General features: G+C 50.6%; 2 protein-coding genes across 3 annotated transcripts; both read right to left on the bottom strand.

Annotated features, from left to right (window-relative positions):
• Positions 1 to 4,251: 4,251 nt before the first annotated feature.
• DDX47 (DEAD-box helicase 47) lies at positions 4,252 to 12,189 on the bottom strand. 2 transcript variants are annotated; one of them, XM_038767864.1, is made up of 12 exons: positions 12,078 to 12,189; positions 10,159 to 10,252; positions 9,526 to 9,714; positions 9,356 to 9,427; positions 8,651 to 8,769; positions 8,393 to 8,464; positions 7,068 to 7,184; positions 6,815 to 6,961; positions 6,109 to 6,246; positions 5,803 to 5,873; positions 5,387 to 5,516; positions 4,252 to 4,991 (listed from the first exon to the last, which is right to left on the bottom strand). In XM_038767864.1, the coding sequence occupies exons 1-12, from the start codon at positions 12,159 to 12,161 to the stop codon at positions 4,860 to 4,862; spliced, it is 1,365 nt and encodes a 454-aa protein (XP_038623792.1). In that variant the 5' UTR covers positions 12,162 to 12,189; the 3' UTR covers positions 4,252 to 4,859. The 2 variants fall into 2 exon arrangements, with proteins under 2 accessions (XP_038623792.1, XP_038623793.1); XM_038767865.1 differs by lacking the exon at positions 9,526 to 9,714.
• Positions 12,190 to 25,400: 13,211 nt separating this feature from the next.
• Positions 25,401 to 26,854, bottom strand: APOLD1 (apolipoprotein L domain containing 1; the record flags this gene model as incomplete). Its single annotated transcript, XM_038767743.1, has 1 exon — positions 25,401 to 26,854. A coding segment is annotated over one exon (786 nt), but the record flags the coding sequence as incomplete, so codon positions are not given.
• Between the last annotated feature and the right edge of the window lie 557 nt (positions 26,855 to 27,411).

Genomic DNA, 27,411 nt, shown 5'->3' with positions numbered 1-27,411 from the left:
CTTATATCCATATCCGTCATCTGTTTATATTAATGTGCCTCCCCCTCTAGACTGTAAGCTTGTTGTGGGCAGGGACTGGGTCTGTTATACTGTACTCTCCCAAACACTTAGCACGCAGTAAGTGCTCAGTAAATACAACTGACTGACTGAGAAGGACCCAATACCAGCAGGTCAGAAACGGTGCCCGTCCCAAGTGAGGCTTCAGTCTAAGCGGTTGGGAAGGGACTGTCTCTATGTGTTACCAATTTGTACTTCCCAAGCGCTTAGTACAGTGCTCTGCATAGTAAGCGCTCAATAAATACGATTGATGATGATGGTAAGAGCCCGTGGTCGGGGAATGTGTTCTAACTGCCCCAGTGCTTAGTACAGTGCTCTGCCCCAAGTGGGTAGTTCACTCAACGCTGCTGTTGCTGCTACGAGCACAGGCCTGGGAATCAAAAGGTCATGGGTTCTAATCCCCGCTCCACCACTTGTCTGCTGTGGGGTGAGCCCACTGTTGGGTGGGGACCGTCTCTATATGTTGCCAACTTGTACTTCCCAAGCGCTTAGTACAGTGCTCTGCACACAGTAAGCGCTCAATAAATATGATTGATTGATTGGTCATGGGCAAGTCATTTCACTTCTCTGTGCCTCAGTTCCCTCATCTGTAAAACGGGGATTAAGACTGTGAGCCCTGTGTGGGACTGGGACTGTGTCCAATCCCATTTGCTGGTATCCACCCCAGTGTGCTCAGTACAGTGCCTGGCACATAGTAAGCACTTAACAAATACCACAGTTATTGTCATTCCCCTCAGGTGCTTGGCTGCCCTCTTACCGACGCCCGACCCCGTCTCCCGGCATTCCTCAGGCCCTAGAGCGAAATGGCCCTTGAGATGTCCCTCCTCGGTCTCCCTGGTGAGGCAGGCTTGGGAACATCATCCAAACCCAATTCCCAAAGCGACTGCCAGCTTGCTTGGGCCGAAGATTAACCCATCACCTCCCCAGCTTGGGTTGGGCCCACTCCCTGGAAACGGCAACAGGACAAAAAGGAAGAAACAGGAAGACGGCCCGGACCCTCACGGCGGGACTGGGGTGGAAAGAATCTGGGTCTGGGATTCAGAGGACCTGGGTTCTAATCCTAGCTCTGCTCTTTGCTTCTTGACTTTGGGAAAGCCACTTTGCTTCTCTGTGCCTCAGTTTCTTCAACTGCAAAACAGCATTAAATACCTGTTCTCCCTCCTATTGAGACCGTGAGACCCACATGGGACAGGGACTACGTCTAACCTGATTAACCTGTTTCTACCAGAGTGTTTGACACATTGTAAGCACTTCACAAATGCCGCAATAAGGGCGACCATCACCGTGCCACATGGTAGTCCTGTCTGTCATTTCCCCTTCCCTTCCTGCCCCCGAATCCACGTTCAGCCGGGGACTGAAGCAGAGTGGCCTAATCGAAAGAAGACAGACCTGTGAGTCTTTGGACCTGGGTTCTAATCCCGGCCCTGCCATTTGTCTGCTGTGTGACCTTGGACAAGTCACTTAACTTCTCTGTGCCTGTTACCTCATCTGTAAAATGGGGATTAAGACTGTGAGCCCTTTATGGGACAGGAACTGTGTCCACCTGATTATTTCGCTTCTACCCCCAGTGCTTAGTACAGTGCCTGGCCCATGGTAAGGGCTGAACAAATACCGTAATTATTATTATTTGAAAGGTCGAGTGTCCCGAGGGGGTGGAGAAAACCCTCCCATCAGGGCGGGGCGGGATGCAGGGAAAACGCCCCAAGCACCAGCTTTGCACGCATGCCTGCAATTGAATCTGTCTTTCCCAGCCCACTTAAATCTTTCTCTCATGGTTCAGGGGAGAAGAGAGGAATTTTACTTAAGACTTCACAGACTCCGTCCTCTCCTGGTTCTCCTCTTATCTCTCCGGTCGTTCTTTCTCAGTCTCTTTTGCAGGCTCCTCCTCCCCCTCCCATCCTCTTACTGTGGGAGTTCCCCAAGGTTCAGTGCTTGGTCCCCTTCTGTTCTCAATCTACACTCACTCCCTTGGTGACCTCATTCGCTCCCACGGCTTCAACTATCACCTCTACGCTGATGACACCCAGATCTCCATCTCTGCCCCTGCTCTCTCCCCCTCCCTCCAGGCTCGCATCTCCTCCTGCCTTCAGGACATCTCCATCTGGATGTCCGCCCGCCACCTAAAGCTCAACATGTCGAAGACTGAGCTCCTTGTCTTCCCTCCCAAACCTTGTCCTCTCCCTGACTTTCCCATCTCTGTTGACGGCACTACCATCCTTCCCGTCTCACAAGCCCGCAACCTTGGTGTCATCCTCGACTCCGCTCTCTCATTCACCCCTCACATCCAAGCCGTCACCAAAACCTGCCGGTCTCAGCTCCGCAACATTGCCAAGATCCGCCCTTTCCTCTCCATCCAAACCGCTACCCTGCTAATTCAAGCTCTCATCCTATCCCGTCTGGACTACTGCACTAGCCTTCTCTCTGATCTCCCATCCTCGTGTCTCTCTCCACTTCAATCCATACTTCATGCTGCTGCCCGGATTATCTTTGTCCAGAAACGCTCTGGACATATCACTCCCCTCCTCAAAAACCTCCAATGGCTACCGATCAATCTGCGCATCAGGCAGAAACTCCTCACCCTGGGCTTCAAGGCTCTCCATCACCTCGCCCCCTCCTACCTCACCTCCCTTCTCTCCTTCTACTGCCCAGCCCGCACCCTCCGCTCCTCCACCACTAATCTCCTCACTGTACCTCGCTCTCACCTGTCCCGCCATCGACCCCCCGGCCCACGTCATCCCCCGGGCCTGGAATGCCCTCCCTCTGCCCATCCGCCAAGCTAGCTCTCTTCCTCCCTTCAAGGCCCTGCTGAGAGCTCACCTCCTCCAGGAGGCCTTCCCAGATTGAGCCCCTTCTTTCCTCTCCCCCTCGTCCCCCTCTCCATCCCCCCGCCTTACCCGCCTTCCCCTCCCCACAGCACCTGTATATATGTATATATGGTTGTACATATTTATTACTCTGTTTATTTATTTATTTATTTATTTTACTTGTACATTTCTATCCTACTTATTTTATTTTGTTGGTATGTTTGGTTCTGTTCTCTGTCTCCCCCTTTTAGACTGTGAGCCCACTATCGGGTAGGGACTGTCTCTATGTGATGCCAATTTGTACTTCCCAAGCGCTTAGTACAGTGCTCTGCACATAGTAAGCGCTCAATAAATACGATTGATTGATTGATTGATTGATTAAGACCTTACCTTATGAGAACCTAGAATAATTATTATAATTTTTTTTTTTAAATGGAGGTATTTGTTAAGTGCTTTCTATGGGTCAAGCACTGTAATTAAGCGCTGGGGTAGATACAAATTAATCAGGTTGGACACAGTCCACATCCCACATGGGGCTTCACTGGCTAAGGAGGGAGAACCGGGGTTGAATCCCCATTTTACAGATGAGGGAACGGAGGCCCAGAGAACTGGAAGTGCCTCGCCCAAGGTCACACAGCAGACAACTGGCGGAGCTGGATTTAAAAGCAGCATGGCCTGGTGGAAACAACACATGCCTGGGAGTCAGAGGGTTTGAGTTCTAATCCCGGCTCAGCCAAATGCTTGCTGTGTGACCAAGGGCAGATCATTTCACTTCTCAGTGCCTCGGTTCTCCTCTTCTCCCTCCTACTTTGCCTGGGAGCCCCAGGCAGGTCGGGGAACATATCCAACCTATTAACTCCTATCTGCCCCAGCGTTTAGAAGCGTTCGACACTTAGTAAGCGCTTAACGCACACAGTAAAAAAAAAAAAGGGTGCTTGGCTTCCCAGGCCCAGGAAACACAAACACCCCTCCCTGCCCACCCACACCTTTGTGTCAGATCTTTCAAGTCGGCTCCTTTCTAGTCCTGTAATTGATTTTACTGTTTCCCCAGCAATGTTTAAACTACTGTCCAAAGCCCTCAGCCCAGTGCTCATCACATGGTAGACTGTAAACCCTCTGAAGGCAGGGCCATGTCCGCTACTGTACTATCCCACCCAAGTGCTCAGTCCACTGCTCTGCGTACAGTAGGTTCTCGATCCATACTTTTCATTGACCTGGCAGGGTTGAAATGACCTTTACCTCGTCCACCAGACTGTAAACTCCTCCTCTAGACTGTAACCTCCTTGAGGGCAGGGAACATTTCTACCAGTTATTATACTGTAATACTGATAATAATTGTGGTATTTGTTTAGCGCTTACTAGGGTAGATGCAAGAATATCAGATCCCACTGGTTTTGAATCCCCATTTAGTGGATGAGTTAACTGAGGCAATTGACTGACACCACGACAAGGCTGTAAAGTGAAACCTTACCCGAAGACAGGCTGGGCATTGTCCCTCTGTGCCCGCTGTGACCTGGGGAGGCCTGGGCTATCGGGAGTCACTTGGAGAGGGCAGTCAGCCCGCCTGCTGTGTTGCCAGCCCTAGCAGGGATGGAAGCCAAGGGCCCAGGGAGACCGCTTCCTCCTTGCCCATCCCTAGCCCGCAAGGACACGGCTGGCAGTAGGTGTGCCCCCGACCCTCATCCCACACAGCTCCGATAGCCTCGGCTTTTTGAAAAATAAACTCAGTTGTCCTTTACTCTTCTCCCGGCAGCACGATGAGTAGAGAGGGCAGGGTCGCCCCGGAGTTCCACGTAAGCCGACGTGTGTTTCCCCACCCCCGTGGCCCCCACACCCTGTCCACCTTCCCAAGTAAGAAGTCGACGTCAGATCAAGGACTGTCTGTGCAGCATCCCGGGAAGAGACCTGATCAGGTTCCGTGTCCGGGGGGAGGCCGCCGGGGGGGACCCGGAAGGAAGAGTTCAGCGCTGCCCCCTCCACTCACCCGGATGGGCGGCGTTAACGGGGTTTCCTCTTCTTGGCCTTCCCCCCGGCCACTTTGTTTCGGACGCCCATGGCACCTTCGGTGTCGTCGTTATCTGCCGCGTCGTCGCGAGACCGTTTCTTCTTCTCCCCGTGCTCCCGGAGCTCCTGCCGGGAAATGGGGACCCATCACGAGGGGGGTCAGCGGGGTCTCCCGGACCTGATGGACCGTGGGCGAAGACCCCGCTTCCCCGGCTCTGCCCTCTGGTCGAGCCCATGGGAGCTGACGTCGCTCCCTTGCTCTCTTCCCCTCAACGGGGGAACCCAAGGGGGACTGAGCACTTTTTTTGGTGGTTGGGTGGAAGCCCACTAGACTGAGCCCCTGACGGGCAGGGATCATGTCTGCTCTACTGTCCTCTCCCAAGGACTAAGTCCAGGGCTCTGCACACAGAGGGCACTCAGTACATATTAATGCTTGGTTTCCTATTAATGCTTGGGTTCCTCCCCCCACAAGACGGGACGCTCCCCACTCCCATTGGGAGCCAAACAACTGGCGGCCATACCATGCGAGCGAATCTCTGGGCCTCGGCCACCCGCTCCGTCAGCATCATGACCTCCTCCTCCTGGGTCGGAAAGGCGGGAAGCTTCTTCCCAATCAGGTGCTCGATTCGCTGGAACAGTTCCACGTCGTACCTGGGCGGGGGAAGACGGGCAGCTGTCGGGCGTCACTGGCATCACCCACGGTGGGATTTACTGAGTGCTGTGTGCAGAGCACTGGACTAAGTGCTTGGGAGGGGACAATTCCACAGATTTGGCGGATACGTTCCCTGCCCAGGGTGAGTTTACAGCCTAGTGGGGCATGGAGAGATTCCTGGCCAGACCCCCGTCCGAGATAAGGAGGAGGGAGGCCGGGCCCAGGGAGACTGGATGGGGAGGAGGAGGAGGGAGGCAGGACTGGAGGGAGAAGAGGGTGACTTACTGCGTGACAAAAGTGATGGATCTGCCTGAGCGTCCGGCCCGGGCCGTCCGCCCCACACGGTGGATGTAGTCCTGAAAGGGACAAGCCACCCACCTTCCTGTCAGTCGCTGAAGATTTTTGCCACCCAGCCGGACCCCGCGGCTGGGCACACGTGTCCCGTAGAGACCCCATGTCTTTTGCCGTTGAGGGGGACCCCGTTGGTGGCTAACTCAGTCTGCTGCCTCGAGGCTGCCCACCCCAACTGGGGGACCCCGCCCCATCTTTCTGCCAGACGAGACTGCCCCCGGACCCGTCCGCAGAACGCACCTTGGAGTGGGTGGGGATGTCGAAGTTGACCACCACGTCCACGTGGGGGATGTCCAGGCCGCGGCTGGCCACGTCAGTCGCCAGTAGGATGGAGCGGGCTTTGGCTTTGAACTTGTTCAGAGACCCCAGACGCTTGTTCTGCGGGTTAGCGAGAAAAAGACAGAAGGCCAAGTTCGATGGGGCCCAGGAGGTGGGTGGTTCGTGACTGGGGGCTGGGACAAGAATGACCCAGTGACCACAAGAGAGGAGGAGAAGGCTGAGAGGTGCCCACCAGCCTTTCGCCAGCCCCAGGGAGGGAAGAGCAACTGCTGAATCTGATCCAGCCCAGCCGGAGCCGGAAAAGGGCCCTGTTAGACTGGAAGCTCCTTAAAGGCAGGGATGGGGCCTACTCTCTCATCCTGTCCCAGTCGCTCAGCCTAGTGCTCTGCACACAGTACACTGGAATTTGAGGGCAGGCATTGCACCTACCAAGAATACTGTCTCCTCCCACGAATCCTGTCCAGTGCTCTGCCCCCAGGAGACACCCAGCAAATACTCCGGAAGGATGGACTGACGTTTGCCACGGGCAGAAAAGACCTCCAGGGACATTGGGGAGCAGAACCCAGAAATCCGCACGGCTCAACGGAGGGCGGCCCGAGGCACGGAAAGGCCCCGTCCGGTCAAGCTGCTGCCACCCTTCCTAGGCTCAGGCGGACCGAGCCCTCACCTGGCTCATCTGGCCGTGCAGGGGGATGGCCGTGAAGCCCAGATTGCGCAGGAGCAGCGCCGTGCGCTGCGTGTTGTTGCAGGTGCTGCAGAAGATCATGAAGGAGTTTCCGGCCAGTTCGTTCAGTAGGTAGACCAGGTAGCTGTCCTGCGGGGAGAGCCGGGGGTGGGGGGGATGGGGGCGTCCGTGAGAGCGGGGCCGGGGACCACCCTGGGGGTCCGGGGCGGGACACAAGGAGGGGGCCGGGCGTCACCTTGAACTTGGAGGGGATGAACAGGTAGTACTGCTGCAGCTTCTCCACCGTCTGGTACTTGGAAGACACCGCGCACTTCACGGGGTCCTTGAGAGCGGCTCTTTGCAGCTTTTGCACCTGAAGCGGGAGACGGGCGGGAACACGCTCGGCACGTGTGGCCAGGAAAGAAGAGCTTGGGGCTGGGAGTCAGGTGACCCAGCTTGGCCACCGGCCCGCTGTGGGAACTCGGGCAGGTCACTTAGCCCCCGGGCCTCAGTTTCCTCCCCCCCTGGCTTTTTAAATGGAATTTATTGAATGCTTACTATATGCCAGACACTGAACTAAGCACTTGGGTAGTAACAAAATAATCAGTTTGGACCCAGGCCCTGTCCCACTTGGGGTTCACGGTCTCAAACCTCATTTACAGATGAGGTAACTGAGGCACAGAGAATAATAATAATAATAGAGAAGCAGCGTGACTCAGTGGGAAGAGCACGGGCTTTGGAGTCAGAGGTCATGGGTTTGAATCCCGGCTCCGCCACGTCTGCTGTGTGACCTTGGGTAAGTCACTTCTCTGAGCCTCAGTTACCTCATCTGTAAAATGGGGATTAAGACTGTGAGCCCACGTGGGACAACTTGATCACCTTGTATCCCTCCCCAGCGCTTAGAAAAGTGCTCTGCACATAGTAAGCGCTTAAAAAATGCCATCATTATTATTAATAATGTAATTTGTTAAGCGCTATGTGCCGAGCACCATTTTAAGTGACCAGCCCCTCAGCATTTATGGTCATATATGTAATTTATTTATTTATATTAATGTCTACCTCCCCCTCTACACCGTAAGATTGTTGTGGCCAGGGAATATGTCTGTTATAATGTACTCTCCCAAATGCTTAGTACAGTGCTCTGCACACAGTAAGTGCTCTGTAAATACGGGCCTGGGAATCGGAGGACGTGAGTCCCGGCTCTGCCACTTGTCTGCCGTGTGGCCTTGGGCAACTCACTTCATCTCCCGGAGCCTCAGTTCCCTCCTCTGGAAAATGGGGACCAAGACTGTGAGTGCCAGGTGGGACGGTGACTCTGTCCAACCTGATTAGCTTGTATCTACCCTATCATCATCATCAATCGTATTTATTGAGCGCTTACTGTGTGCAGAGCACTGTACTAAGCGCTTGGGATGTACAAATTGGCACATTACATTATTGGCAAATTACCCTAGAGCTTAGAACTGTGCTTGGCACATAGTAAGCGCTTAACAAATACCACAGTTACCATACAAGCATTTAACAGATGCCAACGTTATCATTTTTCTTGTTAATGCTGTGGCTCCAGTGTACCCGCCTCACCTTTTTGGTCATGGTGGCGGAGAAGAGGAAGGTCTTCCGGTCTCGAGGTATCACTTTGAGAATCTTGTCCACCTGAGGGACGGAGGGGTGGTCGGGTGAGCGGAGGGCGTGGTGGATGGTGGACAAGGAGCCGGGTCCGGCGGCCCCCGCCAGGGCAGAGGGTCTCAAAGGCCCCTCCCTCTGCCCACCATCCGGGCAGGATGGACGGGAGGACGGACATCGTCCGGGAGGACGAACGATGGGGTCCGGGCCCCTCACCTCAGTCTCGAAGTCCATGTTGAGGATACGGTCAGCCTCATCCATGACCAGGTACTTGAGGGCTCGCAGGTTGAAACCCTTGGTGTTCTCTAAGTGGTCGATCAGACGGCCCGGAGTGGCTGCCCGGTCAGGGAAGTGGGGAGAAACAGAAAGAGTAGACACAGCAGTAGTAATACAGTTCATTAGCATAGTGCTTCACACCATGTAAGTGTTCAATACATCCCACTGATTAAGCACTTACTGGGTGCCAAGCACTGTGCTAAGCCCTGGCAATGAAAACAACCAGACGGGGTCCCTGGCCCTCAGGGGACTTGACATTTAAGAATACAAGGGGGACTAGCAACAGACACGAGGAGCAATGAAATGAGCCCCGGGTGGGAAGGGGATGTGTCTGACCTGATTACCTTGGACCGATGTCAATGCTTAGCATATAGTAAGCGCTTAACTCGATACCACCATTATTATTATTACGGAAAGGCCAGGACAAAACACCCATAATGAAAATGGAGCGAGTGGGAAGGGTGAGACAGATGGCATTAGATGAGAGGAAACTGGAAACCTCCAAAAGGGTAGGGGCCCGGCCCATCCCAGCCTCACAAACGGGAGAGTCGATTCCAGCCCGGGAAGGATTTCGGGGGGACAGGGCTCCCCGGCTTTTGCGGGCGGATGGATGGACGTCGCCACCTGGGCTGGGGTGTGACTTACCGATGATGACGTGAGGCTTCTTAGCCAAGGCCAGAGACTGAGACATGGAGTCGATGCCGCCCACGATGACCGCTGGAGGAGGGGGGCGGAGAACCAGGGACCGGATGCAAATCAGTACACATAGGAGGACTCCACCCCAGCTCCCCAACCATCCCCTCACCCCAACTGACCGCTCTGTACACCGATGGACGATCCCAGGGCCTCGAACTGCTCGGAAATCTGGAACGCCAGCTCCCGGGTGGGCGTAAGAACCAGGGCGAAGCAGCGCTGGGGGGTCTCCAGGAGCGCGTTCAGGATGGGCAGGGCGAACGCCCCCGTTTTGCCCGAGCCCGTCTCCGCTAGGCCGATGATGTCCCGGCCTGCAGGACAGCAGCGGACGCGAAGCTCGGTGTAAGCTCGTTGTGGGCAGGGAATGTGCCTACTGACTCTGCTAGATTGTACTCTCCCAAGCGTTCAGTACAGTGCTCTGCACACAATAAGCGCTTCATAAATATGACTGATAAATTGGAGTCCGGGCCTTGGGGTTAACCGCCCTGCCCCAAACCCATCCAGCCAGGCTATGGGGAGGCAGCGATCGACCAATCAACAGTATTGAGTGCTCACTGTGTGCCAAGCACTGGGACCGAGCGCCTGAGAAAGTCCAACAGAATTAATAGACCCATTTCCCGGCCTGAAGGAGATGACGGTCTGCGGTGTGCAGAGCCCTGGACTGAGTGCTTGGGAGAGTCCAGTAGTTATTAGACATGGTCCCTGCCTTCGAGGAGCTTCCAATCTACTGTGTGCAGAGCACTGGGGACACTCACCTTGAAGGGCTACTGGAATGGCTTCGATCTGGATCTTGGTTGGCTTCTTCCATCCTAACAGGTCGCAGGCTTCACACAGCACGTCTGTCACGCCCTGTGAGGTCAGAGGGCACACACATAATAATAATGGCATTTATTAAGCGCTTACTATGTGCAAAGCACTGTTCTAAGCACTGGACATCCTCTCAACAGTGACAACAAACCCCTTCCCTTCCCCGGCACCCTACCAACTGCCTGTATTTTTTTTTATGGTATTAAGCGCTTACTATGTGTCAGACACTGTACTAAACGTAGGGGTATAAGCCAGATAATCGGGTTGGACACAGAACCTGTCCCATACGGGCCTCAGTCTTCAGGCGGGCGAACTGAGGCATAGAGAAGTGAAATGGCACTCTGCCACTTGTCTGCTGTGTGACCTTGGACAAGTCACTCCACTTCTCTGAGCCTATTTCCTCATCTGTAAATTGGGGATTCGATACCTGCTCTCCCCCCTTCTTGGACGGTGAACCTCTTGTGGGGCAAGGGACTGTGTACAATCTGATTATGCTGTATCATCCCTAGGCGCTTAGTACAGTTGCTTGGCACACCATAAGTGCTTAACTGTGTCCAACCTGATTTACTTGTACCCATCTCAATGCTCAGAACAGTGCTTAGCACATAGTAAGCACATAACAAACACAACAATTATTATTATTAATAATAACAAGCATCACAACAAACATGTGGGCCCTGATTATCTTGTATCTACCCCAGCGTTTAGTACAGTGCCTGGTATATAGTAAGCATGGAACAAACACTACAACAAACATGTGCTTCCTGATTATCGTGCGTCTAACCCAGTGCTCAGTACAGCGTTTGGCACATAGTCAGCGCTTAACAAATACCATTATTATCGTTATTACTGTTTTACTGTCCTTTCCCAGGCGCATAATACAGTGCTCTGCACATAGTAATCGATCAATAATAATAGTGGTATTTGGTGGGCGCTTACTATGTACCAAGCACTGTTCTATGCGCTGGGGTAATGATAGTATTTGTTAAGCGCTTACTACGTGCAAAGCACCGTTCTAAGCGCTGGGGAGGTTACAAGGTGATCAGGTTGTCCCATGGGGGGCTCACAGTCTTAATCCCCATTTTACAGATGAGGTAACTGAGGCCCAGGGAAGTGACTGTGAGCCCACTGTTGGGTAGGGACCGTCTCTAGATGTTGCCAACTTGTACTTCCCAAGCGCTTAGTACTGTGCTCTGCACACAGTAAGCGCTCAACAAATACGATTGACTGATTGAAGTGATTTACCCAAAGTCACCCGGCTGACAAGTGGCAGAGCAGTAATTTGAACCCACGACCTCTGACTCCAAAGCCCGGGCTCTTTCCACTGAGCCATGCTGCTGGTAATAATAATAATAATAATGTTGGTATTTGTTAAGCGCTTACTATGTGCCAAGCAGTGTTCTAAGCGCTGGATAGATACAAGGTAATCAAGTTGTCCCACATGGGGCTCACAATGCTAATCCCCATTTTCCAGATGAGGTCACTGAGGCCCAGAAAAGTGAAGTGACTTGCTGTTGCTGCTGGTATCTGTTAAGCGCTTACTATGTGCCAAGCACTGTTCCAAGCGCTGGGATGGATACCAGGGAATCAGTCCCACGTGGGGCTCCCAGTCTTCATCCCCATTTTCCAGCTGAGGTCACTGAGGCCCAGAGGAGTGAAGTGGCTTGCCCAGGGTCACCCAGCTGGCAAGTGGCGGAGGCAGGAGTAGAACCCACGACCTTTGACCCCCAAGCCCGGGCTCTGGCTACTAGGCCACAGTGCTCCTGTAGCCTGAATAAATCGGGCGGGTTGATTGTGAGGAGCCATTGGCCCCGGAGTGGGGTCCAGGAAGGCATCCTGGAGGCGGCGGCGGGGACGATTTTCTCACCAGATCTTTGAACGTCTTGGCCGCCTCCTCCTCCCCATCCTTGGGAGGCTCCACTGGACCAACGCAGGCCTCGCCCTCCGCCATCTTGCTCGCCCCGCCGGAGCCGCCAGGGATTCTGGGAAATGTAGTTTTCTCCGCCCGCCGCCGCAAAGGAGCTTGGGATTTGTAGTCCACCCCCATTCTCTCAATCATCATCATCACCAATCGTATTTATTGAGCGCTTACTATGTGCAGAGCACTGTACTAAGCGCTTGGGAAGTACAAATTGGCAACATCTAGAGACGGTCCCTACCCAACAGTGGGCTCACAGTCTAAAAGGGGGAGACGGAGAACAAAACCAAACATACTAACAAAATAAAATAAATAGAATAGATATGTACAAATAAAATAAATAAATAAATAGAGTTAAAAAAATATGTACAAACATATATACATATATACAGGTGCTGTGGGGAAGGGAAGCAATCAATCAATCAATCAATCGTATTTATTGAGCGCTTACTGGGTGCACAGCACTATACTAAGCGCTTGGGAAGTACAAGTTGGCAACATATAGAGACGGTCCCCACCCAACAGTGGGCTCACAGATAAAATAAATAAATAATGATGGTATTTGTTAAGCGCTTACTGCATGCTGCAGCGTGGCTCAGGGGAAAGAGCCGGGCTTTGGGTTCGAATCCCAGCTCCGCCACATGCCTGCTGTGTGACCTTGGGCAGTGTTGTCCACCAGCGAACTTGGCATGACTGACTCCATCTTGTGCGTAGCAACAGTAACCCTTTATTTTGTGCAGACCGAAAGGACTCCAGTGTTTGTAAAGTAACATTGACCAAAGTGGCTCTTCTCTGTCTGGAATGTCCCCATCCTGTGTTGACCGTTATCTCCTGATAACAGCTTGTAGACAGGGATTTTAACACTAACCAAACCATGACAAACAAGCAGTTGTACTTTAACTTGGGATCTAGGAATGCCAAGGCCTCACTTCCGGCACTACTCTCGGGAATCCTTTGTGTAGCTCGGATTTGAAACCCAATAAAAGAGGAAGAAGCGGCTGGGATGGGGCTGCTTGTCACTCGTACCTCTCCCGGGAGGTGAACGGGCAGGTAGCCACTTTCCTTCGTTACTGCTCTATCTGAACTCGTGTCTCCGAGTCATTTTTCCTATCTGCCTCACCACCTTGGTTACAAGAACCCTGCGGCCGATTTACACCGGTTAACCTATTTTGCACCCTACTTGTCGATAACACCTTGTATCCCCCCGTGCTTAGAACAGTGCTTTGCACATAGTAAGCACTTAACAAATACCATTATTATTATTATTCTCTGAGCCTCAGTAACCTCATCTGTAAAATGGGGATTAAGACTGTGAGCCCCCCGTGGGACAACCTGATCACCTTGTATCCCCGCCCAGCGCTTAGAACAGTGCTTTGCACATAGTAAGCGCTTAACAAATGCCATCAATATTATTATTATTATTATATGCCAAGCACTGTTCTGAGCGCTGGGGTAGATACAAGGTAATCTCTCAATAAAATAAACAAACAATTATGGCATTTGTTAATAATAATAATAATGATAATGGCATCTGTTAAGCGCTTACTAAGTGCAAAGCATTGTTCTAAGCGCTGGGGAGGTTACAAGGTTATCAGTCTGTCCCACAGGGGGCTCACAGTTTCTTTCAATTCCCATTTTACAGATGAGGTAACTGAGGCACAGAGAAGTGAAGTGACTTACTCAAAGTCACACAGCTGACAGTTGGCAGAGTCAGAATTTGAACCCATGACCTCTGACTCCAAAGCCCATGCTCTTTCCATTGAGCCACGCTGCTTCTCAAGTGTTTACTATATAATAACAATAATAATAATGGCATTTGTTAAGCACTTTCTATATGCCAAGCACTGTTCTAAGTGCTGGGGTATATATAAGGTAATCTCTCTCTCTCAATAAAATAAACAATTATGGTATTTTGTTAACCGCTTACTATATAATAATAATAATAATAATAATAATGGCAGTGGCTAAGCGCTTACTATGTGCCAAGAACTCTTCTAAGCGCTGGGGGAGATACCAGGTAATCTCTCTCTCTCTCTCTCTCTCTCACTCTCTCTCTCTCAAATAAATAAATAATGATGGTATTGGTAAAGCACTTATTATATGCCAAGCACTGTTCTAAGCGCCAGGGTAGATACAAGGTAATCTCTTTCTCTCTCAATAAAATAGACAATTATGGCATTTGTTAAGTGCTTACTATATAATGATAATAATAATGATAATGCATTCATTCAATCATATTTATTGAGTGCTTAGTGTGTGCAGAGCACTGTACTAAGCGCCTGGGAAGTACAAGTTGGGAATAATGGCATTTGTTAAGCACTTACTATGTGCCAAGCACTCTTCTAAGTGATGGGGTAGATACAAGGTAATCTCTCTCTCTCAATAAAATAAATAAATAATGATGGTATTTGTTAAGCACTTACTAAAAGCCAAGCACTGTTCTAAGCACTGGGGTAGATACGAGGTAATCTCTCTCTCTCAATAAAATAAACAATTATATTTGTTGAGTGCTTACTATATGATAATAATAATAATGGTATTTATTAAGCACTTACTATGTGCAAAGCACTGTTCTAAGCGCTGGGGGGATACAAGGTGATCAGGTTGTCCCACATGGGGCTCACAATCTTAATCCTCGTTTTACAGATGAGGGAACTGAGGCACAGAGAAGTTAAGTGACTTGCTCAAAGTCACACAGCCGACAAGTGGTGGAGCCGGGATTCATGACCTCTGACTCCCAAGCCCGAGCTCTTTCCACTGAGCCACGATGCATCCCTAATGATTATTATTATTATTATTATGCTTCAATAATAATAATGTGCCAAGCACTCTTCTGGGCACTGGAGTAGATACAAGGTAATCTCTCTCTCAACAAAATAAATGAATAATGATGGTATTTGTTAAGCGCTTACTATATGCCAAGCACTGTTCTTAACGCTGGGGTAGATACAATGTAATCTCTCTCTCTCTTTCTGGACTACCAATCCCCTCCATGTGATGCATCACCATGGTGATTTGGGATGCAGACCTATAGTTGTCACCCGGAGAGAAGCAGCGTGGCTCAGTGGAAAGAGCCTGGGCTTGGGAGCCCAAGGTCGTGGGTTCTAATCTCCCTTCCGCCACTTGTCAGCTGTGTTACTTCGGGCAAGTCACTTCCCTTCTCTGGGCCTCAGGTCCCTCATCTGTAAAATGGGGATGAAGACTGTGAGCCCCATGTGGGCCAACCTCATCACCTTGAATTTACCCCAGTGCTTAAAACAGTGCTTGGCACAAAGGAAGTATTTAACAAATTAGAACCCAGGTCCTTCTGATTCCCAGGCCCATGCTCTATCCATTAGGCCATGCTGCTTCTCCTTGTGAGCCCCGGGCTAACAGCTAAGGATAGCTACAGGTTAGCAGGGGAGGAGAGTGCGAGCTGGGGTGTAGTGGGAGTAGAGAGCTGATGAGTAAGAGGAAGACAGGAAATTAAGAACCTTCATCTTCTGGGGCAGAAGGTAACTAACTGGATGACCTCTCCTCTCTGCCCGGAGTCCAGTGCCTCCTTAAAATGGTTCTACCTTAACCAGGCCTTAGCAGCTGAATGGGGAAGTGGAAAGGGGGGTAGGGGGGCTGTGTCCCTTCCCACCCCCACTTCGTCTCTGGGGAGGGAAGCCTTGTTCTTTTGTTGAGTTTTTGCCTTCCTCGCCTGCTGCTGACACACAATTATTGAAAGAATTTGCCTCACCCAAGCCTAAGTGCCCAAGATTCTCCAGGAGGGTTTCCAAGAAAGTTCAAAGCCCTTGATCTCAGAACTACCCTCCTCAACAACATTTTGGTTTCTGGGTACTTGACTTTCATTCATTCATTCAATCGTATTTATTGAGCGCTTACTGTGGGCAGAGCACTGTACTAAGCGCTTGGGAAGTACAAGTTGGCAACATCGAGAGAGGGTCCCTACCCAACCTCCCCCTTCCCATCCCCCCCCCCGCCTTACCTCCTTCCCCTCCCCACAGCACCTGTATATATGTATCTATGTTTGTACGTATTTATTACTCTATTTATTTATTTCATTTGTACATATTTATTCTATTTATTTTATTTTGTTATTTTGTTGTCTGTCTTCCCCTTCTAGACTGTGAGCCCGCTGTTGGGCTCTATATGTTGCCAACTTGTACTTCCCAAGTGCTTAGTCCAGTGCTCTGCACACAGTAAGCGCTCAATAAATACGATTGAATGAATGAGTGAATGAATGAACGGTTTCAAAGTCTAGAAGGGGGAGACAGACAACAAAACAAAACAAGTGGACAGGTGTCAAGTCGTCAGAACAAATGGAAATAAAGCTAGATGCACATCATTAACAAAATAAATAGAATAAGCCTTCCCTTCCTTTTTTTTAAATGGTATGTTAAATGCATACTGTGTGTCATACACTGTTCTAAGCACTGGGGTAGATACATATTAATTAGGTCAGACACAATCGCTGTTCCGCTTGAGAATCACAGTGGGAGTAGAAGAAGCAGCTTGGATCAGTGGAAAGAGCCCGAGGCTGGGTGTCAAAAGTACCTGGGTTCTAATAATAATAATAATAATAATTTTGGTATTTGCTAAGCACTTACTATGTGCAAAGCACTGTTCTAAGCGCTGGGGAGGATACAAGGTGATCAGGTTGTCCCATGTGGGACTCACAATCTTACACCCTAATTCCCGCTCCACCACTTGTCTGCTCTGTGACCTTGGGCAAGTCATTTCGTTTCTCTGATCTGTAAAATGGAGATTAAAACCGTGAGCCCTATGTGGGGCATGGATTGTGATCAATCTGATTTGCTTCCATGTATCCCAGTGCTTAGTACAGCGCTGGCACATAGTGAGCACTAAACAGATACCATAAAAAAACTCCCAAAACAGGTGTTGAATCCCCAGTTGACAGTGGAGGAGACTGAGGCACAGAAAACGAAGGCCACACAACTTAGTTCAGTGCCTGGCACGCCGTAAGCACTTAACAAATACCTCAGTTATTATCCGACGAAGGATCGTGTGGGAAGGCCCCACCCCACCGCTGGCTTGAGGGTCCGACTGGCTGGATGGCAGTGGGATTTGAGGGGGCCCCCCACCCCTCTCTGACGCTGCTGCTTTGAAACGTGCAGGCAGGCAAGGCCTGGGTGTCCCTGGGGCCAGAGGTGACATTGAGCTTCGCCTCTCCGTCGGAGGTCATTCATTTTCCGATGCGTCACATCCCGCCCTCCCTGATCAACGGGAAAGTGAAGAGGAAGTCCACGTAAATATGAGGGGAGGCTGAAAAAATAGCCCAGGCTGGGAGACTGTGGGCTGAAAGTGAACGACCCCGGTCACTCTGTGGGGAAAAAAAACCGATCCCAAGACCCCTTGTCCCTCCCGGTTCCCGGCTCCGAGCGGTTCGTTCACCCCCTTTCCCAAGGGGCTGCCGCGACCTTGGCCTGCTGTGTGATCTCAGGGAGACATTGAATCTCTCTGGGACTGTCTCTATATCTATAAAATAGGGATATTTGCCCCGCCCTACTGTTCCCCCCAACCCCAGGATGTTGTGGGGATAGCTGGGGTGAAAGCGCGTTGGAAACGAAGTAAAATCAAGTGCTGTACAAGTCTAATACATTATTAACATTATTCATTCATTCAGTCATATTTATTGAGTGCTTACTGTGTGCAGAGCACTGTACTAAGCGCTTGGGAAGTCCAAATTGGCGACATATAGAGACGATCCCTACCCAACAGTCGGCTCACAGTCTAGAAACAGTATTAATATTATAGGTACTATCATCAGGGCTTCTTTTTGCAGGGAGAGTCGGGGGCCTGGGTTCTAGTCCCGGTTCCACCACATGCCCGCTTTATGACCTAGGGTAAGTTGCTTCACGTTTCTGAACTGAGGCACAGAGGAGTTAAGTGACTGGCCCAAGGTCACGCAGCAGACAAATGGCAGCAAACCTTGTGACTCCCATGCCCGTGCCCTAACCCTATGCAGCAGACAAATGGCAGCAAACCTTCTGACTCCCAGGCCCGTGCCCTATCCCCATGCCATACTGCTTATCTATCGACGGTTATCGATTGATCTCTGGTATGTACTGAGCACTCGCTTGCTTTGTGGAGAGCTCCACGCAAAACGCTGGGGGGGCCGGGGGGGTACACTCCAACAGAGTCGGTAGATGGGACCCCTGCCCACAAGGAGTTTAGAGGAGGAGTTGGGCGTTCAAAACAGATTATTGGATTGGTTTCATCACACCCCACAGACAAACGTTTCAAGTCAGTGTCTGCCAATGACAAAGTAAGAAATCATCTTTAGGAGGCGTGAAGATGGAGCCATCTAGTCTCGGCTTGCTACCCAGCCCACCGCCAGACTTTAAGCTTGCTGTGGGTAGGGAATATGTCTGTTTATTGTTGCAATGTCCTCTTCCAAGTGCTTAGTACAGTGCTGTGCACACAGTAAGTGCTCAATAAATACGATTGACTGACAGAATAAAACAGGGCCTTGGTGAAGTTATTTGCAACTCCCTGGCATGCTGGGCATGTTCCCTTGGCTGAGGATTTTCATTCATTCATTCATTCATTCATTCATTCAATCGTATTTATTGAGCGCTTACTGTGTGCAGAGCACTGTACTAAGCACTTGGGAAGTACAAGTTGGCAACATCTAGAGACAGTTCCTAAGCAACAGCGGGCTCAACAGTCTAGAAGGGGGAGACAGAGAACAAAATAAAACATAGTAATTCTCTTTGCACATAGTAAGCGCTTAATAAATGCTATTATTATTATTATTATTATTATTATTTGTTTGCTAGGCACTTACCATGTGCCAGGCACCATTCTAAGAGCTGGGGTGGAAACCAGCAAATTGGGTTGGACCCTCTCCCTATCCCACGTGGGGCTCACAGTCTCCATCCCCATTTTGCAGATGAGGGAACTGAGGCACAGAGGAGTTGAGTGACTCGCCCGGGGTCATTTAGCAGACAAATACAGCAAACCTTCTGACTCCCAGGCCCGTGCCCTAACCCTATGCAGCAGACAAATGGCAGCAAACCTTGTGACTCCCAGGCCCGTGCCCTATCCCCATGCCATACTGCTTATCTATCAAAGGTTATCAATTGATTTCTGGTATGTACTGAGCGCTCGCTTGCTTTGTGGAGAGCCCCACGCAAAACGCTCCGGGGGGGGGGTACACTCCAACAGAGTCGGTAGATGGGACCCCTGCCCACAAGGAGTTTAGAGGAGGAGTTGGGCTTTATAAACAGATTATTGGACTGGTTTCATCACACCCCACAGACAAACGTTTTAAGTCAGTGTCTGCCAATAACAAAGTAAGAAATCATCTTTAGGAGGTGTGAAGATGGAGCCATCTAGTCTCGACTTGCTACCCAGCCCACCGCCAGACTTTAAGCTTGCTGTGGGTAGGGAATGTGTCTGTTTATTGTTGCAATGTCCTCTTCCAAGTGCTTAGTACAGTGCTGTGCACACAGTAAGTGCTCAATAAATACAATTGACTGACAGAATAAAACAAGGTCTAGGTGAAGTTATTTACAACTCCCTGGCATGCAGGGCATGTCCCCTCGGCTGAGGATTTTCATTCATTCATTCATTCATGCATACATTCATTCATTCATTCAGTCAGTCAGTCAGTCATTCAATCGCATTTATTGAGCGCTTACTGTGTGCAGAGCCCTGTACTAAGCGATTGGGAAGTACAAGTTGGCAACATCTAGAGACGGTCCCTACCCAACAGCGGGCTCACAGTCTAGAAGGGGGAGACAGAGAACAAAATAAAACATAGTAATTCTCTTTGCACATAGTAAGTGATTAATAAATGCTATTATTATTATTATTATTAGTTTTCTAGGCACTTACCACGTGCCAGGCAGCATTCTAAGAGCTGGGGTGGAAACCAGCAAATTGGGTTGGACCCTGTCCCTATCCTACGTGGGGCTCACAGTCTCCATCCCCATTTTGCAGATGAGGGAGCTGAGGCACAGAGGAGTTGAGTGACTCACCTGGGGTCATGCAGCAGACAAATGGCAGCAAACCTTCTGACTCCCAGGCCCGTGCCCTAACCCTATGCAGCAGACAAATGGCAGCAAACCTTCTGACTCCCAGGCCCGTGCCCTATCCCCATGCCATACTGCTTATCTATCGACAGTTATCGATTGATCTCTGGTATGTACTGAGTGCTCGCTTGCTTTGTGGAGAGCTCCACGCAAAACGCTCGGGAGGGTACACTCCAACAGAGTTGGTAGATAGGACCCCTGCCCACAAGGACTTTAGAGGAGGAGTTGGGCGTTAAAATCAGATAATTGGATTGGTTTCATCACATCCCACAGACAAACGTTTTAAGTCAGTGTCTGCCAATGACAAAGTAAGAAATCATCTTTAGGAGGCGTGAAGATGGAGCCATCTAGTCTCGGCTTGCTACCCAGCCCACCGCCAGACTTTAAGCTTGCTGTGGGTAGGGAACGTGTCTGTTTATTGTTGCAATGTCCTCTTCCAAGTGCTTAGTACAGTGCTGTGCACACAGTAAGTACTCCATAAATATGATTGACTGACTGAATAAAACAGGGCCTAGGTGAAGTTATTTGCAACTCCCTGGCATGCTGGGCATGTCCCCTCGGCTGAGGATTTTCATTCATTCTTTCATTCATTCATTCATTCATTCATTCATTCATTCATTCAATCATATTTATTGAGCGCTTACTGTGTGCAGAGCACTGTACTAAGCACTTGGGAAGTACAAATTGGCAACATCTAGAGACGGTCCCTACCGAACAGTGAGCTCACAGTCTAGAAGTGGGAGACAGAGAACAAAATAAAACATAGTAATTCTCTTTGCACATAGTAAGCGCTTAATAAATGCTATCATTATTATTATTGTTATTATTATTATTAGTTTGCTAGGCACTTACCACGTGCCAGGCAGCATTCTAAGAGCTGGGGTGGAAACCAGCAAATTGGGTTGGACCCTGTCCCTATCCCACGTGGGGCTCACAGTCTCCATCCCCATTTTGCAGATGAGGGAACTGAGGCACAGAGGAGTTGAGTGACTCACCTGGGGTCATGCAGCAGACAAATGGCAGCAAACCTTCTGACTCCCAGGCCCGTGCTTTGTCCCTATGCAGCAGACAAATGGCAGCAAACCTTGTGACTCCCAGGCCCGTGCCCTATCCCCATGCCATACTGCTTATCTATCAAAGGTTATCGATTGATTTCTGGTATGTACTGAGCGCTCGCTTGCTTTGTGGAGAGCTCCACGCAAAACGCTCAGGAGGGTACACTCCAACAGAGTCGGTAGATGGGACCCCTGCCAACAAGGAGTTTAGAGGAGGAGTTGGGCGTTCAAAACAGATTATTGGATTGGTTTCATCACACCCCACAGACAAACGTTTCAAGTCAGTGTCTGCCAATGACAAAGTAAGAAATCATCTTTAGGAGGCGTGAAGATGGAGCCATCTAGTCTCGGCTTGCTACCCAGCCCACCGCCAGACTTTAAGCTTGCTGTGGGTAGGGAATATGTCTGTTTATTGTTGCAATGTCCTCTTCCAAGTGCTTAGTACAGTGCTGTGCACACAGTAAGTGCTCAATAAATATGATTGACTGACAGAATAGAACAGGGCCTAGGTGAAGTTACTTGCAACTCCCTGGCATGCTGGGCATGTGCCCTCGGCTGAGGATTTTCATTCATTCATTCATTCATTCATTCATTCATTCATTTAATCGTATTTATTGAGCACTTACTGTGTGCAGAGCACTGTACTAAGCACTTGGGAAGTACAAGTTGGCAACATCTAGAGACGGTCCCTACCCAACAGTTGGCTCACAGTCTAGAAGGGGGAGACAGAGAACAAAATAAAACATAGTAATTCTCTTTGCACATAGTAAGTGCTTAATAAATGCTATCATTATTATTATTATTATTTGTTTGCTAGGCACTTACCACATGCCAGGCACCATTCTAAGAGCTGGGGTGGAAACCAGCAAACTGGGCTGGATCCTCTCCCTATCCCACATGGGGCTCACAGTCTCCATTCCCATTTTGCAGATGAGGGAACTGAGGCACAGAGGAGTTGAGTGACTCGCCCGGGGTCATGCAGCAGACAAATGGCAGCAAACCTTGTGACTCCCAGGCCCGTGCCCTAACCCTATGCAGCAGACAAATGGCAGCAAACCTTGTGACTCCCAGGCCCGTGCCCTATCCCCATGCCATACTGCTTATCTATCGACAGTTATCGATTGATCTCTGGTATGTACTGAGCACTCGCTTGCTTTGTGGTGAGCCCTGCGCAAAACGCTCGGGAGGGTACACTCCAACAGAGTCGGTAGATGGGACCCCTGTCCACAAGGAGTTTAGAGGAGGAGTTGGGCGTTAAAACAGATTATTGGATTGGTTTCATCACACCCCACAGACAAACGTTTGAAGTCAGTGTCTGCCAATGACAAAGTAAGAAATCATCTTTAGGAGGCGTGAAGATGGAGCCATCTAGTCTCGGCTTGCTACCCAGCCCACCGCCAGACTTTAAGCTTGCTGTGGGTAGGGAATGTGTCTGTTTATTGTTGCAATGTCCTCTTCCAAATGCTTAGTACAGTGCTGTGCACACGGTAAGTGCTCAATAAGTATGATTGACTGACTGAATAAAACAGGGCCTAGGTGAAGTTATTTGCAACTCCCTGGCATGCTGGGCATGTCCCCTCGGCTGAGGATTTTCATTCATTTATTCATTCATTCATTCATTCATTCATTCATGCATTCATTCATTCATTCAATCGTATTTATTGAGCGCTTACTGTGTGCAGAGCACTGTACTAAGCACTTGGGAAGTACAAGTTGGCAACATTTGGAGACAGTCCCTACCCAACAGCGGGCTCAGCAGTCTAGAAGGGGGAGACAGAGAACAAAATAAAACATAGTAATTCTCTTTGCACATAGTAAGTACTTAATAAATGCTATTATTATTATTATTATATTATTATTACTATTATTATTGTTTGTTTGCTAGGCACTTACCACGTGCCAGGCACCATTCTAAGAGCTGGGGTGGAAACCAGCAAATTGGGTTGGACCCTCTCCCTATCCCACGTGGGGCTCACAGTCTCCATCCCCATTTTGCAGATGAGGGAACTGAGGCACAGAGGAGTTGAGTGACTCACCTGGGGTCATGCAGCAGACAAATGGCAGCGAACCTTCTGACTCCCAGGCCCGTGCTTTGTCCCTATGCAGCAGACAAATGGCAGCAAACCTTGTGACTCCCAGGCCCGTGCCCTATCCCCATGCCATACTGCTTATCTATCAAAGGTTATCAATTGATTTCTGGTATGTACTGAGCGCTCGCTTGCTTTGTGGAGAGCTCCACGCAAAACGCTCAGGAGGGTACACTCCAACAGAGTAGGTAGATGGGACCCCTGTCCACAAGGAGTTTAGAGGAGGAGTTGGGCGTTCAAAACAGATTATTGGATTGGTTTCATCACACCCCACAGACAAACGTTTTCAGTCAATGCCTGCCAATGACAAAGGAAGAAATCATCTTTAGGAGGCGTGAAGATGGAGCCATCTAGTCTCGGCTTGCTACCGCTTCAGCAGAACCCTTTCATTTTGGCCTCATGATGGCTTCTGCTTAGTTACTCGGTTTGATGACGAAAAATTGGATCTCGCACCTGCAGTATTGGGGACCATCCAGCTCCTCAATTTTACTCGCTTTTGGCCCGCTACACATCCCCCATACACCCCCTGGCCTGGAATGCCCCCCCTCCCCACATCCGCCAAGCTAGCTCTCTTCCTCCCTTCGAGGCCCTACTGAGAGCTCACCTCCTCCAGGAGGCCTTCCCAGACTGAGCCCCTCCTCCCCCCTCCATCCCTCCCACCTTACCTCCTTCCCTTCCCCACAGCACCTGTATATATGTATATATGTTTGTACATATTTAATACTCTATTTATTTTACTTGTACATATCTATTCTATTTATTTTATTTTGTTAATATGTTTTGTTTTGTTCTCTGTCACCCCCTTCTAGACTGTGAGCCCGCTGTTGGGTAGGGACCGTCTCTATGTGTTGCCAACTTGTACTTCCCAAGCGCTTAGTACAGTGCTCTGCACACAGTAAGCGCTCAATAAATACGGCTGATTGATTGATTGATTGAACCTCGGTTTCCTCATCTGTCAAATAAGGGGATTAAGTATTTTAGACCGTGAGCCCCAGGAACCCCTGATTTTCCCACCGTCCGAAAGAAAACAAACTGGAGACTGGCCACAAAAGTAGCCCAAAGTACCCCCTAGGCCCTCAACTGTTTTGGCATTTAAAAAGAATCTTTATTTGTTGAAATGACGAAACAGCCCCTGAATTCTCCCTTTGTTTGGCTTTTACTCTCCCTCTAACCCATGACTTCCATCTTTCCTGCTTTTCCCTGAAGACTGAAATAAAGTTGGGATGGTGCGGGCCAACTTGTACTTCCCAAGCGCTTAATACAGTGCTCTGCACACAGTAAGCACTCAATAAATACGATTGATGATGATGATGATTGATTGATTGATTGGTGTGGGGGGAGGGGGAGGTAACAAGGGTTTTTGCAGATCAGTTACAAGTCCATGGCCTCGATGTCCTCTTCTTTCCAGCGCCGATGCCCCAGGTTATCAGCCATCGGTGGAGGATTCTGGGAAAATCTGTTTTCAAAGCTGTGATTCCAGAAGATGATGAACTCATCTTCAGGTGGTAGCCCCCGCCCCCAGGAAGAAAGCTGGGGCGTGTGGAGGGTTGCAAAAGAACAGCCATCCTTCAACGCAACCTCACAATTTGTTCTGTACACTGTCCCACTTCATGTATACTTTGTACACTGTATTATACAATTCCACTCTAAGCATATTGTACAATATGTGCTATTCCCCATTACCCCTTAAGCTATTTGAGGGCGGGGACTGTGACTTTTATCTTCTGCTCTCAAGTGTCCAGTATTTTGCTCTGCACACTGCGAGTGCTCGGTAAATACAAACGAAGAAAGAATGTTTTCTTCCCCTTGTAAGAGGCCAGCAACCTCCCTCGTCCACCCGCTGACACGCATTGATCAACGAATGATAAGTACTGAGCGCTTTCTGCGTGCAGTGCTTGGGAGCGTACAACAGATTCGGTAGACACATTCCCTGCCAGCAACGACTAAGTGTGCCATCTGACCGTGGACAAGTCGCTTCTCTGTGCCTCTGTAAAATGGGGATGGAGACTCACGTGGGACAGGGACCGTGTCTGACTCCATTTGCATGCATCCACCCCAGCAGTTAATACAGTGCCTGGCACATGGTAAATGTTTAACGAATACCATCATCATTTATTTATTCATTCATTTAACGAGCTTACGGTTTGGAGACACCATTCTCCCTGCAGATTGAGTTTGAACCGTTGTCCCGAGTACCTGAAAGACGTTTTAGGGTGTAAGGAGCTTCCCGGGCTTTGGTTCCTCCGACTCCCTCCTCCCTGGGGTCGAGCCTTCCGGCTGGAAGATGCTTTATTTGGTGACCGAGGGGCTTGGTTGCAGCATCCCCCCCAGATCCTAGTACCTATTCCGGGACGAATCCTCCCGTTTAGGATGGGGAACCTCTGCCACACCCCTCAACCCCCCGCCAGCAACTCAATCCAGCCTTCCTACAGCCACTTCCCAATCAATCAATCGTATCGATCGAGAGTTTATAACGCACAAGCATCGGATTAAGTGCTTGGGCGAGTCACTACTAAGCGCCATCCTCCCCCGAAAGATCTAACGGGAAGAGTGAAGCTTGCTATTTCTCGGGGGTCCGTCCCCCAAACCCCTCCCTGTGTGCCTATTAAAAACATTTCCCTGATTTTTCCCAAAAGATAACCTCAACGACAATACAAAAATAGGAATCACATATAAATAGGGAGTAACGTGGGTCCCGCTACCCTCTGGTGGCCTGTAGGATGCAGTCTCCCGGGCAGTACCCAGCCAGGGGGTCACCATGGTGACTCGCCGTCACCATGGAGACACCAGGGTGCCTGGCGTTCTTCCCATTCCTGTGGGGTGGGTCCGTCTTGGTGGGTGAAGGGCCACTTCCCGTGGCGAGTCCTGTCCTCCAGGTACTGGTTGAAGGCGTCCAGGGCCCCGGCGCAGGCCTCGAGGGCATCGGCCATCTTCTGGACCTTGGCCCGGAGCACGGCCTGGCTGATGTTGGCGGCCCCCTTGGCGGGCCTGGGGACCAGAGGGCCCTGGGAGCCGAGCAGGACGAGCACGTAGACGGTGCGGTCCAGGGCGAGCCGTCCGGGCGGCCGCGTAGCGGGGTCCCCTCCGGCCAGGGCCACCAGTCCGCCCAGCACCTCCCTCAGCTGGTCCTGGCAGCGGGCGGCGATCTCGCACACGTGCCGCAGGGCCCGGCGGCGCCGCCGCAGCAGCGCGAAGTCTGAGGTCACGGCGACGGCGCCCCCGGCCGTGGCCACGCACAGTCCGGCGGCCACGAGGGAGGCGCCCAGCGTGGCGGGGCCCAGGCCCAGGCCCAGGCCCACGATGGCCGCCAAGGCCCCGGCCGCGCTCAGCGACGTCCCGGCCAGCTGGGCCATCAGCGAGCGCCGGGCGAGCCGCTCCAGCCGGCGGGCCAGCTTCCGGAGCCCGCCGATCTGGGCGCGCAGCCCGCCCCGGCCGGCCAGCAGCAGCAGCTGGGAGCGGCGCCTCGTCTCCGCGCCTCGTCCCTCCATCCCTCTGCAATCACAATAACCACACTCCTTGTCATCATCATCTTCACCAATAATAGCAAATAAATACCACCACCGCCACCAATTAGGGAATTTCTTAAGCGCTTCCTCCGCGCGGGCACTGAATGTCGTGAGGGATAGAGCACAGGCCTGCGAGTCAGAAGGTCTGACACGTCTGTGCTGTGGGACCTTGGGCAAGTCACTTCACTTCTGGTGAGAAGCAGTGTGGCTCAGTGGAAAGAGCACGGGCTTGGGAGTCAGAGATCGTGTGTTCTAATCCCGCCTTTGCCACTTGGTAGCTGGGTGACTTTGGACAAGTCATTTCACTTCTCTGTGCCTCAATTACCTCATCTGGAAAATGGGGATTAAGACTGTGAGTCCCACGTGGGACAATCTGATTACCTTGCATCTCCCCCAGTGCTTAGAACAGTGCTTGGCACATAGTAAGCGTTTAACAAATACCATTATTATTATTATTATTATTACTTCTTTGGGCCTCAGTTACCTCATCTGGAAATTAGGGACTGAGACTGTGAGCCCTATCTGGGGCAGAGACTCTGTCCAACCCATTTGCTTGTATCCTTCCCAGTGCTTAGTACAGTACCTGGCAC

Source organism: Tachyglossus aculeatus, chromosome 27, assembly GCF_015852505.1.
Source record: "Tachyglossus aculeatus isolate mTacAcu1 chromosome 27, mTacAcu1.pri, whole genome shotgun sequence".
Lineage (NCBI taxonomy): Eukaryota > Metazoa > Chordata > Mammalia > Monotremata > Tachyglossidae > Tachyglossus > Tachyglossus aculeatus.
The sequence above is the reverse complement of the archived record's forward strand: the minus strand, read 5'-3'. Positions and strand labels throughout refer to the sequence as shown.